At 34.8% G+C, this 12864-nt stretch overlaps 1 protein-coding gene across 8 annotated transcripts in view; it reads left to right on the plus strand.

The window, feature by feature from the left end:
* Positions 1-12864, plus strand: part of TCF12 (transcription factor 12) — a 381378-nt gene that overhangs the window by 157755 nt on the left and 210759 nt on the right. For 2 of the 8 annotated variants that reach the window (XM_029237048.1, XM_029237049.1), the window contains exon 5: positions 587-648. The exons of the other annotated variants lie outside the window; for them this stretch is intronic. In XM_029237048.1, coding sequence (XP_029092881.1) covers positions 601-648 — 48 coding nt within the window. In that variant the 5' untranslated portion in view covers positions 587-600. The remainder of the gene's footprint in view (positions 1-586; positions 649-12864) is intronic. 8 annotated transcript variants of the gene reach the window in all.

Genomic DNA, 12864 nt, shown 5'->3' on the forward strand with positions numbered 1-12864 from the left:
CTGTGGTATGAAGGATGGATCCAAACACAAGAAATTGGATAATCTGATATGATGTTACTACACAGGCCCACTTGGGATGAAATAAGACTTAGATTGGGATGATAGGATCAAGATCACAAAATATTGGAGAGAGGAGAGATGTCACAAAGGAAAAAGAAACTGGCACACTTGGTGAATGAGGAAAATATGAAATCATGTAGACTCACTACCCCCAGAAAATGATGACTCCTGAATTAAACTCCATGTGTTTTATTTAGCCTTTGACAAGTTAGTTGTGGTTGTGTTATACAACTACCAGATTGTTTGATTTTGATAAATAGCTTCCCTTACAAATGGGAAAATCTAGTTGTGTGAATAAAAAGTAAATAAAATAGTTTTTACTCATTGTCCCCCATTTGTCAGCGTTAATGGGTAATAAAGTTCACTCCCTTAGAGCACATATTTTCTCTAGATTGTTTACTGTTTGCATTGTTTTTATTTTTGAGGGGGATAATGGTATAGGTTTTATAGCTACTAGGGGATCAAATGCAATAATTAGAAAGGACACACAAATTTTGAAATAGTATTTTATGCCTCTTGATCTCAGGTACAAAACACGAGATGAAGCAGTTAAATAGCAAAGCAAGACAGGAGGGACAGAGAATTAAAGTAAGTGTTTTCTATATATTGCATCTATGTTCCCATTGATCTCTGTTTTGTTATGTAACTGCTCCTTCTGAATGTTCTGAATGTGAAGAAAACTATGGGTAAGAAAAGGGTGTATTTTAAAGTTAGGTTCAAATAAACCCGTGAGAGAAAATGTTGTTTGTTACTCTTGGTCGTATTCAAACAGCACCTGCCTATAAATTGTAATCGTAATGTTTTTGGATAAGGAGAAATTGGGTTAAGATGATGTAAGCTCCTTTAAATCTCTTGCTAGCAGATATTTAAAATGAAAGAAATCACATAGCTATCAGATTGTCCACTCTCCCATTTTTAAGCCAGTCAAACCTATTTTTTCAGTTTAGCCATTCAACAGGGACAATGCCTGTTGAGATGCTCTAACATAGATCTTTTGGAAAGAGCCTGTATGTCAGTTTCTCACCTCATTGTGAGCTTCATTTAACTTTGTATGGCTGTGAAATAGCATCTTTATCAGGATTGATCTTTACAATTCTCTTTTTTTTTTAATCTTCTCAGTGTTGGGTCTTTAAAGTTAGCAAGTGGAAGTCAAAACATAATAATCTTGGAATCTCTCTTACATCCTTTTTTGTAATTGTTGAGGATTTATTTTCTGACAGCTTTTTTAAAAAGTTATTTTCTATAAATTTAAATGTTTCTTATTCATGAGAAAATAATGGAGGGTAGATTCTGGCAGAATACATTTTTAGGCCTCCTTAGCCTGTTTTAATTAATAACAATATTTACAACTACCATTTGTCACAATATAGTTTAAAACCTTTCACATGTTACCTTTCTTAAGCTTCATACCAGCTCATCAAGAAGCCATTTAAAAAATCCCATCCATTTTAGAGGTGAAGAAATTGAGGCTCAGAGAAGGTAGATAACTTACCAGATATTAAGCACACAAGAGTAGTAACCAGGCAGTATGATTTTAAATTACTGTCCCTTTGGACCATATCACACTTGCTGAAGTTTAAGAGAGACCCCAAAATAGTTGTTATTACTACTTGTCCAGGACTTTGACACATACTCTAGAAGTTGTAAGATGATGTCACTATCATTATTTATTATAAAAATATTATTCCCATTTTATACATTAAAAATATAAGCCATGGAATGAATCAGATAAATTTGCTTCCTGGTATCACCACTGTATTTGACCTTGGAAAGGATAAAATAACTTAATCTCTGAGCCTCAGATTTCTCATCTGCAAAGAGATTTATCTCATAAGAAGTGTGTAAGAATTAAGTAGAGGCATAAAGTATTTAGCACATATGTGTAATTTATTAAGAAGTCTATAAGTGTTCCTCTTTTTACAGTCAGTCTCATGAAAAGTTACTCCATTTTGATATAAAACCATGTTAAGAATTTTACAAGTCTTGGATGCTCCTTAGAAAGACAGCTGTTTTGAATTCCTGGAGTATGTCCTGAACAAGATGGGGGACCTGTTGCAGTTTTTAAATGCCCACCAAGAGGTCCTATAAGTCAGGAAAAGTTAATTATGTTTATAAAATTGAAATTATTGGAAAAGTTCATTACAGATGAACATATCTTGGGATTTGGAATTATTCGGAAAAATAAAATTGGCCAATCCAGGTTCTTATGAACGTAGATTCTTATTAGTCTACATTCTTATGACAGAATGTAGATTTTAAAAGAGGAGGCTTCAGTTAATTCCTCAAATCTGTTTGAAAGATATCTACCTCACAAGGTAGTGATCCTCAATGAGCTTATGTATGTCAAAGGCTTAGCATGATCAACTAATGTCAGTTCCTTTTGTGATGTACTTTTGTTATATATTCTAACATTTTTATTCTGAGAATAAGAAGCTTGGACTGTTTTCCTTCAACATATTGAACAGACACTTAATCCTTTGTGCTTTCAAGTGAAGTAATTATTTTCATGTGGTTTTATATCATTATCAATCTGCTGCTTTTTGCATGGAGCAATCATGTTCCTGGTGTATAGTATAGGAAATTATTTAGTAATTGAGCAATGAAATATCACCTGTACTGAACCAAACGTCTTCTCTGCATTGGTGATACCATGAAATCTTATTAAGTTTAGACTTTTCTGAGTTCTTGCTCTGTAAATATTTTTTTCATTTTCCAGTAACCCTACCTTGCTCTCTTAGATCACTTTTCCTCAGTATCTTCCTTCCCAGTTTAGAATTTTACAGTCTTCTCTTGGGTGTCCATATTTTAGTTTGTGCGCTGTTCACATGAAAATCCTTTTTTCTCCCACTTTTTTTTTTACTTATAAAGCACTTACTGAGTTTTCACTATTTTCTAGTCACTGGCATTAGTTGGGCAGAATGAAAATGAGCAGTCCACATTTCCTGGGCAAAAGGAGTGTTCCTTCTCATGAGAAAAACAGATTGTTATACCACAGAATGATAAAAGTTGTAGTAATGAAGGCCCAGGGAGAGTAGAAGCACAAAAATATAAGCAATACTTGGTTATAAAACCTCCAGGGCATATCAAGTGAAAATGATGTTTTGTAATACAAAGAACAGAGGACTGATGAGTTACTTATTCTGGACTTAATTCCTAACATGTAAAACAAAAATTTTTGAACACTATCAGAGTTTCTAGAACTGGGCTCAATAGGTTATTAATAAACAATATATAAATACAGAGCTCTGTGGTCCAATATATTTATGTATTATTGAGTTAAAGAAAATTAGATTTCCTTGTTGGTATTAGGTGTCTCAGTTTTTAATATTATTGTAAATTATAAATCTTTAAGAAAGGAGCAGAATATACTTCTTCTCACATTTTTTTTCCTACCGTGGAATCCTTCTGTGTTACATATGAATTGTTTGACTGATAGTAACAGTCTCAAGAAATAGTAAATTAGACAGTTTATATACTTAACTATTAATTTAGATCCATGATCCATTGCAAGTTCAGTTTTGGTTAAGTATAAAGTCAGGGTCAAAATTGATTTTTTTTTTTTTTTTTTTGGCATAAGAGTATCCAGTTTTGTTGGCACTGTTTGTTGAAAAGATTGTCCTTTTCCCCACTGAATTCCCCTGTTATCTCTGTTGAAAATCAATTAACTGTGTATGTGAGGATCAATTTCTGAACTCTCTGTTCTGTTCCATTGATTTTTTTTAAACCTTTACATCGATACCATATTATCTTGATCACTGTACCTTAAAATACATCTTGATACCAAGTAGTGTAAGTCATCCAACCTTAATTATTCTGTTTCAAAATTGTTTTTCCTATTCTAGGTACATTGCATATACACTGAAACATTTCGACCAGCATATCTGTTTCTAGAAAATCTTCTGGGATTTTAGTTGCATAGAATCTCATCAGTTTAAGGGGAATTGATATTTTAGCAATGTGGAATCTTCTGATCAGTGACTATGGTATAACTTTCTCTTAAGTCTTCTTTAATTCCTGTTAGTAATGTTTTATAGTTTTCAGTGAACACATATTACACATCTTTAGTTTATCACTAAATAATTTTTGATGCTGTTATAAATTTAAATTTCTGGTTGTTCATGCCTTATATAAAAACTATAATAAGTTTTGGTATATTGACCTTATATCCTGCACCTTGCTAAACTCACTAGCTGTAGTAGTTTTTTTGTACGTGCTGGAGGATTTTCTGTTTGGATAATTAGAATTTAACTTTTTCTTTTCCAATCTGGATTTTTCCCCTTTATTGAATTGGTTATGATTTCTTGTACAGTGTTGAATAGAAGTGACAAGCGCGGATAGCTTTGCCCTGTTCTTGATGTTGGAAAAACAACCAGTCTTTCGCCATTAAGCATGACATTAGTTATACGTTTCATTCATGTGATTTATTAGATTGAGGAAATTTCCTTTTATTCCTAATTTGTTGAGAGTATTTATCAAAAATGGGTGTTGGATTTTATTAAAATAATTTTTTGCATCCATTGAGGTGGTCATATGGATTTTGTTTTGTAGTGTGTTACTGTGGGATTATATTGATTACTATTTTTAATTTTAAACCAACCTTGCATTCCTGAGATAAATAGCACTGGAATACTATGTGTTGTTCTTTTATATATTGTTGAATTCAATTTGCTAAAATGTTGTTAAGAATTTTTATATTTGAGTAATACTGATCTGTATGATTTTTTTTCCTTGTCCTGTCAGTCAGAATTTGATATCATGATAATACTGGCCTCAAAGAATGAGTTGAGAATTATTACTTCCATTTTAATTTTTTGGCAGAATTTATGTAATGTTGGTATTATTTCCTCTTTAAATATTTGGTAGAATTTACCAGTGAAGATATGTGGGCCTAGAGTTTTCTTTGAGAGATGGCTTTTAATTTTAACTTTATTAGTAGATAAGAACTATTCAATTTTTTTCTTGAGTGAGCTTTGTTAGTTTGTGTATTTTAAGAAATATATCCATTTGTCCATTTCATCTAAGTTGAATTTATTGGCATAAAGTTGTTCATAATAATTCTCTATTACCTTTTAAATATTTATATTCGTTATCTCTTGCTATAATAATAAATTACTGCAATTTTAGTGGCTTAAAATAGTACACATTATGGACTCACAGTTTCTGTGGGTGAGGAATTAGGTATAGCTTAGCTTGGTCCTTTGCTTCAGGGTCTTTTATAAGACTGTAAGCAAAGTACTTGCCAGAACTGAAAGACTGATTGGGGAAGGATCTGCTTCCAAGATCATGTGTTTTTTGGCAGGATTCAGTTCCTTTTGGTTTGTTGAACTAAGGATCAGAGTCCCCTGTTGGCTGGAAGCTGCCCTCAGTATCTTGCCAGTTGGGCCTTTCTGTCATGGCAGCTTACTTCATCATAGCCATCAAGGGAAGAGGGATCTGCTAGGAAGATAGAAGGCACAGTATTATGAAGCCTAATTATGGAAATGGCATCCCATCACTTTTGCAATATTCTTTTGATTGGAAGCAAGTCGCTTAGGCCAGGTCACACTGAAGAGGAATGGCTTATATAGGGGTATGAATACCAGAAGACATAGATCATTGAGGGCCATCTTAGAGTCTACCTGGCACAGCATTTGTAGGATGTGTAGTTAAAATCCCTACCTCATTCCTGATATTGGTGAATTGTTTCTTTTTCTCCTGATCAGTATGGCTAGAGGCTTATCTCTTTTACTGACATTCTCGAAGAACTAGTTTTTGTTTCTTTGGTTTTCTCAATTGTTTTTCTGCTTTCAGTATGTTTGACTTCTACTCTTACCTTTACTTTGAGTTTAGTTTGCTCTTTGTTTTTTAGTTTCTTAAGGTGGAAGTTGTGGTCATTGATTTGAGATCTTTCATCTTTTCTAACAGGCATTTAAGTACTATAAATTTTCCTCTGACCATGGTGTTACCTGCATCCCACAATTATTCCTATTTTCTGTTTTCATTTCATTCAGTTCAAAATACTTTATAATTTTATTACTGAATGAATCAGGTCCCCCCACTTCCCGCTTACAAAATCAGTTACAGACTTACAAACAGTAGAAAAGAAAGGTGCTCTTAATCACAATGCCAGCAATCTGGGCAGATGGTGGACTCAGCATCCCCCACAAACCACCTCCGAAGATTCTGCTCAGCCATGAAACTTTTAAAGAGAAGGAGGGAAGTAATCTCAGTTAATCATTGAGATAGGGGGTCAGAGTCATCATCATCCCCCCACTGCTCGCAGGCTCGTTGACTTCTTGTGATCTTCCTCTAGATGTTATCTTGTTCACACAGTTTGTTTGGGAGATGACTGAAGGGGAAGCTAAGGGAGAGATCTGGTCATCTTCATTTGGTGGCACCTGGTTTAAAAGTTAGTTACAATATAGCTTTGCTAAAGTGACAAGAAAAGGGGCTTCCTGCTGAGGGTGGTTTCCTGCAAAGAGCTGCTTACAAATCCCCACTTGTCAGAACATCATTTCATTTCTGTGGGGTTAGGGATGAAGGTCTGTCTTGGAACTTCTTCATGCTGACATAGAGTGCTATATTCTCAGAGTGGAGGGTGTCAGCATGGGTCTGTAGCATCTCTGCTGATGATTTTAGTTGTCTGCTTATATATACGGGTAAAGAAAGCTACAATTACTTTGATGCCCACAAAGAAATAAATTATTATGAGCAATAATGTTAATCCCATTCTCTTGAGGCCAGTTCTTGGAATTGTGCTAGCCATAGATTCAATACTGCTCAAGCTGGAGCAGCTTATGTCATGGCTACAGTCTGGTCATCATGCAGTTAGCTTTTCTCCTGTGGTAGCAGTTATAGTATCTGTAAAACAATTCAGGAGTGTGCATCAGACACTGAGTCTGTGACTCTGTTGTCCTAATCATTAACTGCTCGGTTTTGTACTTGGGGCCGGGGTGGGGGTGGGGGAGGTCCTGCTCTGTTCCAGTTTTCCTATTGCTTTCTTCCTTGACCCTTGGGTTATTTACAGTTATATTGTTTAATTTTGAAATATTTGGAGATTCTGTAGATATGTTTTTATTATTGATATTTAATTTATTCCATTGTAGCCAGAGTACATGCTTTAGTTCTTTGTGTAAATCTGTATTTCGGTCTGGTGTTATTTTCCTTTTGACTGAAGAACTTCCTTTAACATTCCTCATTGTGTAGGTCTGGTACTGATAAGTTTTTCATGTTCCATGTGTCTGAAATATTCTTAATTTTTTGTACAAGGTATAGGGTTCTAAGTTGCCATCTCTTTTCCTCTTCTCCTTCTTCCTTTTCCTCCTCTTCTCCCTGTCTCCTGCCTCTCCCCTTCCCCCCAGCAATCATAGGATTCACTTTGTTTCCCCTCTCTCAGGGATCACTGTCCTGCACTGACCATGTCCTGTGTCTCAAAACTCTTGCTTAATGTATTTTGTTTATTTTTTTATTGTTTCAAGTGTGAGGGTTAATCTGGTCTGTTACTCCATCTTGTCTGGAAGTGGAAGTGGAAATGTAGTTTTTAGTTAAGCTAGTCTGACAGGGACCATGGATTTGCTTCATCAGTAGGAGCCCTATGAGTAGCACGTTATAAATGAATGGAGAAGTGAAGCCAGCACTATTAGCTTTTCCTGCACAACACTGAAAGTACTGGCTTATTCAAGAGATCTTTGCAATTTTGATACCCTGTTTCACTATTGTGTAATTGCTTTCCTTATTACCAACTGTCCCCAAATATTTGTCTACTGATACTTTGTAATCAGAAACCAAAAATATGTTCTTTAATATAGTAATATTAGACATCTGCCACTGACTAGCTGTGTGATCTTAGGTCTGCCCCTTGACTTCCCTGAATCTTTTTTCCTTGTCTCTGAAATAAGTCCTCTGTCATAAATAAATCATTTTCAATCAGGGTTTCCAGATTCTGAAAAGGTAGTGGTAATGAGGGGTTCATGATTTATTTTAAAATATAGTAAATAGTCTAATCCAGTAGTTTACCTAGTGTGTTCCAGGGACCTCTTGGTGTTCCTGAGACCCTTTTAAAGTGTTTTCAGGTTAAAACTATTTTCTTGATACTACTAAAACTTTATTTGCCATTTAAGTATTATTTTCTTGAATGCAATATGGAATTTCTAAATGCTACATGATATATGATGATGTATGCCCTGACAGTTCTTGTGTTTTTAAAATTTCTCAGGTTTAATTTCTCATATGGTAAATATCAGTGGATATGTCCCACATAAAGAAAAGCTTTTTGGTGTTCTCTATTTTTTAAGAGAAAATATTTTTTATTCAAGAGGTCCTGAAACCAAGGGATTCTGAGACCTTGAAAATGGCTGGCCCAATAGAAATTATTTTCTATTTAAGTACATATTCTACTGCCAGATTTTTTGGTGCTGGAGATTAAAAAAAAAAAAAAAAATTAGTGGCTAACATTAAGTCATCTGCTGTCATAGTTCCCAAGTTTAAATCAGTTCTCTACCACTCTCTGACCCTGGGAAAGTTATTTAAATTCTCTAGGATAAAATTTCCTCATCTATGAGATGGAGGAAATATGGTATCAATATATAGTTTAAATTAACTGATATAATACCTGACAGCCCTTAACACAGTGCTAGCATATCGTAGTCACTCAGTAAAAGTTAGCTGTGATGCTTATGATGCCACCAGAGGTGTGCTTATTGACATTTTTGTTTTCTGGTTATCAACGTTTCATTTTGCCTTAGGGCATTCTTAGCAGCTCTTAATGCAGTATTTCTTCTGCCTTAATGGCACTGCTTATTCTGCTTTGAAGCTGTGCTGGCATGTTGCCATATTCTAAACTACACCCAACCCAGGAAGTTTAACTTGGAAGTTGGCAGACTGGCTTGGGCTTCTTTTAAAATATCACTGGTCGTGACAACTTGTCCCTTAAACTAATAGGGAATCTAATATTAGTAATTAAGCCTTTGGAAGCTATAATGTGAAACATATGAGGCTCAGACTTCATACAAAAATTACTCAGTTTATTAAAACATTTTCAGATATTGTCTCTTTCTTCTTCCAAACTGTGAGCTCCTTGAAGGCAAAGACTGTTTTATTCATCCTTGTATTCTGGCACTTAGCACAGTGCCTGATACATTACTGGCAGTAGTACTTACATATACATATGCATTGTCACACTTCCATATGCACATTTTGACCTCTTTAATTTCATAAGTAACTAGATTAAAATGATATGAAAAGACAGGTAAAAGAAAAAAGAGGTAGTTATAGGGAAGAGGAAAACAAGAAGAAAGTTAAGAGGAGTAGAGACAAGAAGATCCCCTCTCAGAAGTGTTGATAAACACACCTGTTGGCATCTACAATAGAACTTAATAGTACACACTGAAAACATAAGAACTCAAAGCAGACAGGCAGAAAAAAGAGAAAAATCAATTTAAGTTACTGCTATGAATGAAATTGTCACATTGGATTAAGTAGATGATAATTCAGTTTCTGCCACTATTAGCCATGATATCTAAGCGGCACATCTCCCGATCTCTCTTAGGAGGTATATAAAAGAAGACTGGTAGTACTGTGAACTAGTACTGATTATCAAAGAAATGCTGGTCTCCTATTTTTCTCAGTATCTGAAAATTTTATATGATGTGCAAATGTACTTATCTAATCTTATATTTTTGTAAGTATCAGAAAAATTTGTACTGGGTGCAAATATAGTAAAACAGTATCAATTTAGACTAAATGTCTGAATTACTGTATAATTTTACTTTTAAGGAAATAACTATGTTGTTCTTTTCACTTTTAATTATGTGTATTAGCTAGAAGTATTCTAAGAAATTAATGCCACTTAAATTTCCTTGTCAGTTTCATTTAACTGGATATGTAGAATACACATATACACATCAGAGCCAAGTTTTTCTCTAATAATAGATAGCTGTTTGTTTGATTGCAACTTGATGAAGTTGCTGGTTTGTGTTTTATTACCATGTTACATGAAGAATACTGTCCTGAGGCAGTAGAATCATGGTCATGGAGTGAGATGCTTCCACTGAGAAGCATTCAAAACTCATACTAACTGAGGGGACAATAGATTCACCTCTGCTTCTCATACTCACTCTAGGGTGCATGCTTTTCTTAGTAGAATGAAAGAGGGGTGGAACTGTTTTTAGTACATTAATTTTTTTTCTGCTTTCTTTTTAATGAATTCACATAATTTGGTTAGATAAATATATGTATGATATGAGTAAATTATGATATCTAGACATTTGAGTAGCCACAAAAGTCCTGCTTTTAGTGATTAAAAAAAGTTGGTTTGCTCATATTCAAATCTAGTATATGTTTTTCACATTGGTGAATGAGGGCTCCCCGAAGGGGTCACTCCTCAGCAGTATGTTGGAGTTACTCAGAGAGAGGCCTTGCTGGTTAGGCAACTGATGGAAAAGGAGATGCTTCACGTGCTGATTCTTAAAAGCAAGGAGGTTGACAACATGCAAAAGTGAGTCATGGGTCTTTGTTAAAGTGCCGTGAAAAGGGAGGGTAATGTATTTAGATTTTAATTCCTTTGATCTCCATAGGAGTAAAGGCTAATCTAGAAAAGTTTCTTTACATACAGCTTTGAAGTGTTAACATATGGATGGGAATTACAGTGATTCTAAAACTGCAGTTGTAGGATATTTGTAGACAAATATAATTTTTTTATCTTTATTGGAGTATAATTGCTTTACAATGGTGTGTTAGTTTCTGCTTTATAAAAAAGTGAATCAGTTATACATATACATATGTTCCCATATCTCTTCCCTCTTGTGTCTCCCTCCCTCCCACCCTCCCTAATAGACAAATACAATTTTTAAAATGCTTTCTTAAATTAAGAAAGAGAAGCTTTGTCAGAAATATTTTAAATGCTTTGTCAAACAGAAAAATTCTAAAGTTAAAAATGAGGGATTGTTCAAAATCCAAGAAAAACTTGCTGAGTTCTTTCTCTAAGCTACTCATTTAGTATTGAAGTCTGTGCTAAGAGGACCAGGCTTAGTTTTCAGAAGCCCATTTATCATTAAAAAGTCATCTCTAAAATTTAGGTTTTGTTTATCAGATATTTTCAGAGTAGTTACACCTGCCTCTCATATCTGATGGTGATGCCTTTCTGCTTTTCAAAGGAAGTCCTGACATTTCAGCTGCTAGGAACACTGCAAGAAAAACTGTATAGATCAGAAAATAGGGGCACTACCATCCTTTGGTATTACGTAGAAATAAAAATTTCTTTTTTGCCCTTTCTTTGTTGGAATATCCATATGGTACCTGTGGTCCTCTAGCCAGGTAACCACCATGGGTTTTGAAGATCTAGGAACTGAAGAAGGGGACGATAGGTTTGTGTATAACTAATCCTTGTACATTCAGTTGCTATATCTGGGTAGCTTCATTGCTGCAGAACAAATCACAAATTCCCTAAGGAAGACTAGATGCCTCATCTGATACTTTTTCTCTGGTTGAGCCTCAGGTTGAGGTTGGATTTCATTCAGGCTGTTACCCTAAAGATTTTTATCTCTGTGGGAATATATATATATATATATATATATATATATATTTGCAATTTTTGTTGCCTAACAACTAGGTCATTCAGATGTCCCCTTTAGTTTATTGGAATGGAGTTACACAGTTTTTCTCTAGAATTTTTCTGCCCATTTTGTTATAATAAATAATAATTCTTAACTGTAATTGCCAAGTTATTATCATAAACTCCATCTTACAGGAGGGAGCTCAACTGCTGGTCCTAATGGTAGAAATTTGCTTCTAGGTTTGTTGGAGCCTCTGTTTGCATTCTCTGTAGGAATTATGTCAACATCACCAAAGATTGCTGCAGTTTATTACCACCTTGGGCAAGGGGAATGTTCTTCAGGAGCAATGAATGCCTGTACTTGATATCTACTTACCAAAGGAGATTTTCCGTTTCCCATTTTGTTTGCTTTTTCTCCATCACGATCCATGGGTTCAAAAAGTTCTCAAAAGCTCTTTTGACTGTCCCTATTATTTTGAGCACCACTAGCCAAATTAGGTGGTTTAAAATTTTTTTTGTTTTTCTATTTTCCTGGCTCTATTCCTTTATCACCTATGTTTGAATAAATACACTCTTCATTTTGTGTGGCTCCAGCCTATCATTGAGCCATTCAGTTCACAGTAATTCCAGGGAGGAACAATTATTTTTAGAGAGACAGCATTGCATCATGGGATGGAGTCAGACTGCCTGGGTTTAAATTCCCATCCTGCCACTTACTGTTGTATACCAGGTGAATTATGTAAAATTTCTGTGCCTATTTCCTTATCTATGGCATGGGAATAATAGTTCATGGGGTTGTAAGGTTAACTAGTGAAGCCCTTAACTCAAGTTCTGGCAAGTAGTACCATTAAATGTATGCTGATGCTATTATTAATGCAGGCATAGAAAACCTTAAATCAGATAAATTGAATGAAGACTGGATTACTCCTAGAAGGAATCGCTGACCCTTCAACTATGACCCTTCAACTTATTTGTTTTCATCTTTAAGGAAATAAGTCTCGGCCAGTGGTTCAGCACCCATATGAACCAGTTAGCAAAAGAACATTGTTTCACTATTATACTTTTAATTCAGGTTTACTCTTAAAAATGAGTGGCTTTAGTCATAGGGGCAGGAAGAGGTAGTGTAAGTGATGTGTGGTACGTATCACCATGGCTCATTACAGAATCCAAAAGTATGGTCCTAAGTATCCTATCCTATGGTCCTAAGATATGCAGTGTTGTTTTAATCACGAACTATGAATTATTGTGTCTGTGAGTCAGATTCTAAAAATCAG

The sequence above is a fragment of the Monodon monoceros genome, unplaced genomic scaffold (genome assembly GCF_005190385.1).
Source record: "Monodon monoceros isolate NGI ecotype Baffin Bay Population unplaced genomic scaffold, NGI_Narwhal_1 Super_Scaffold_21, whole genome shotgun sequence".
Lineage (NCBI taxonomy): Eukaryota > Metazoa > Chordata > Mammalia > Artiodactyla > Monodontidae > Monodon > Monodon monoceros.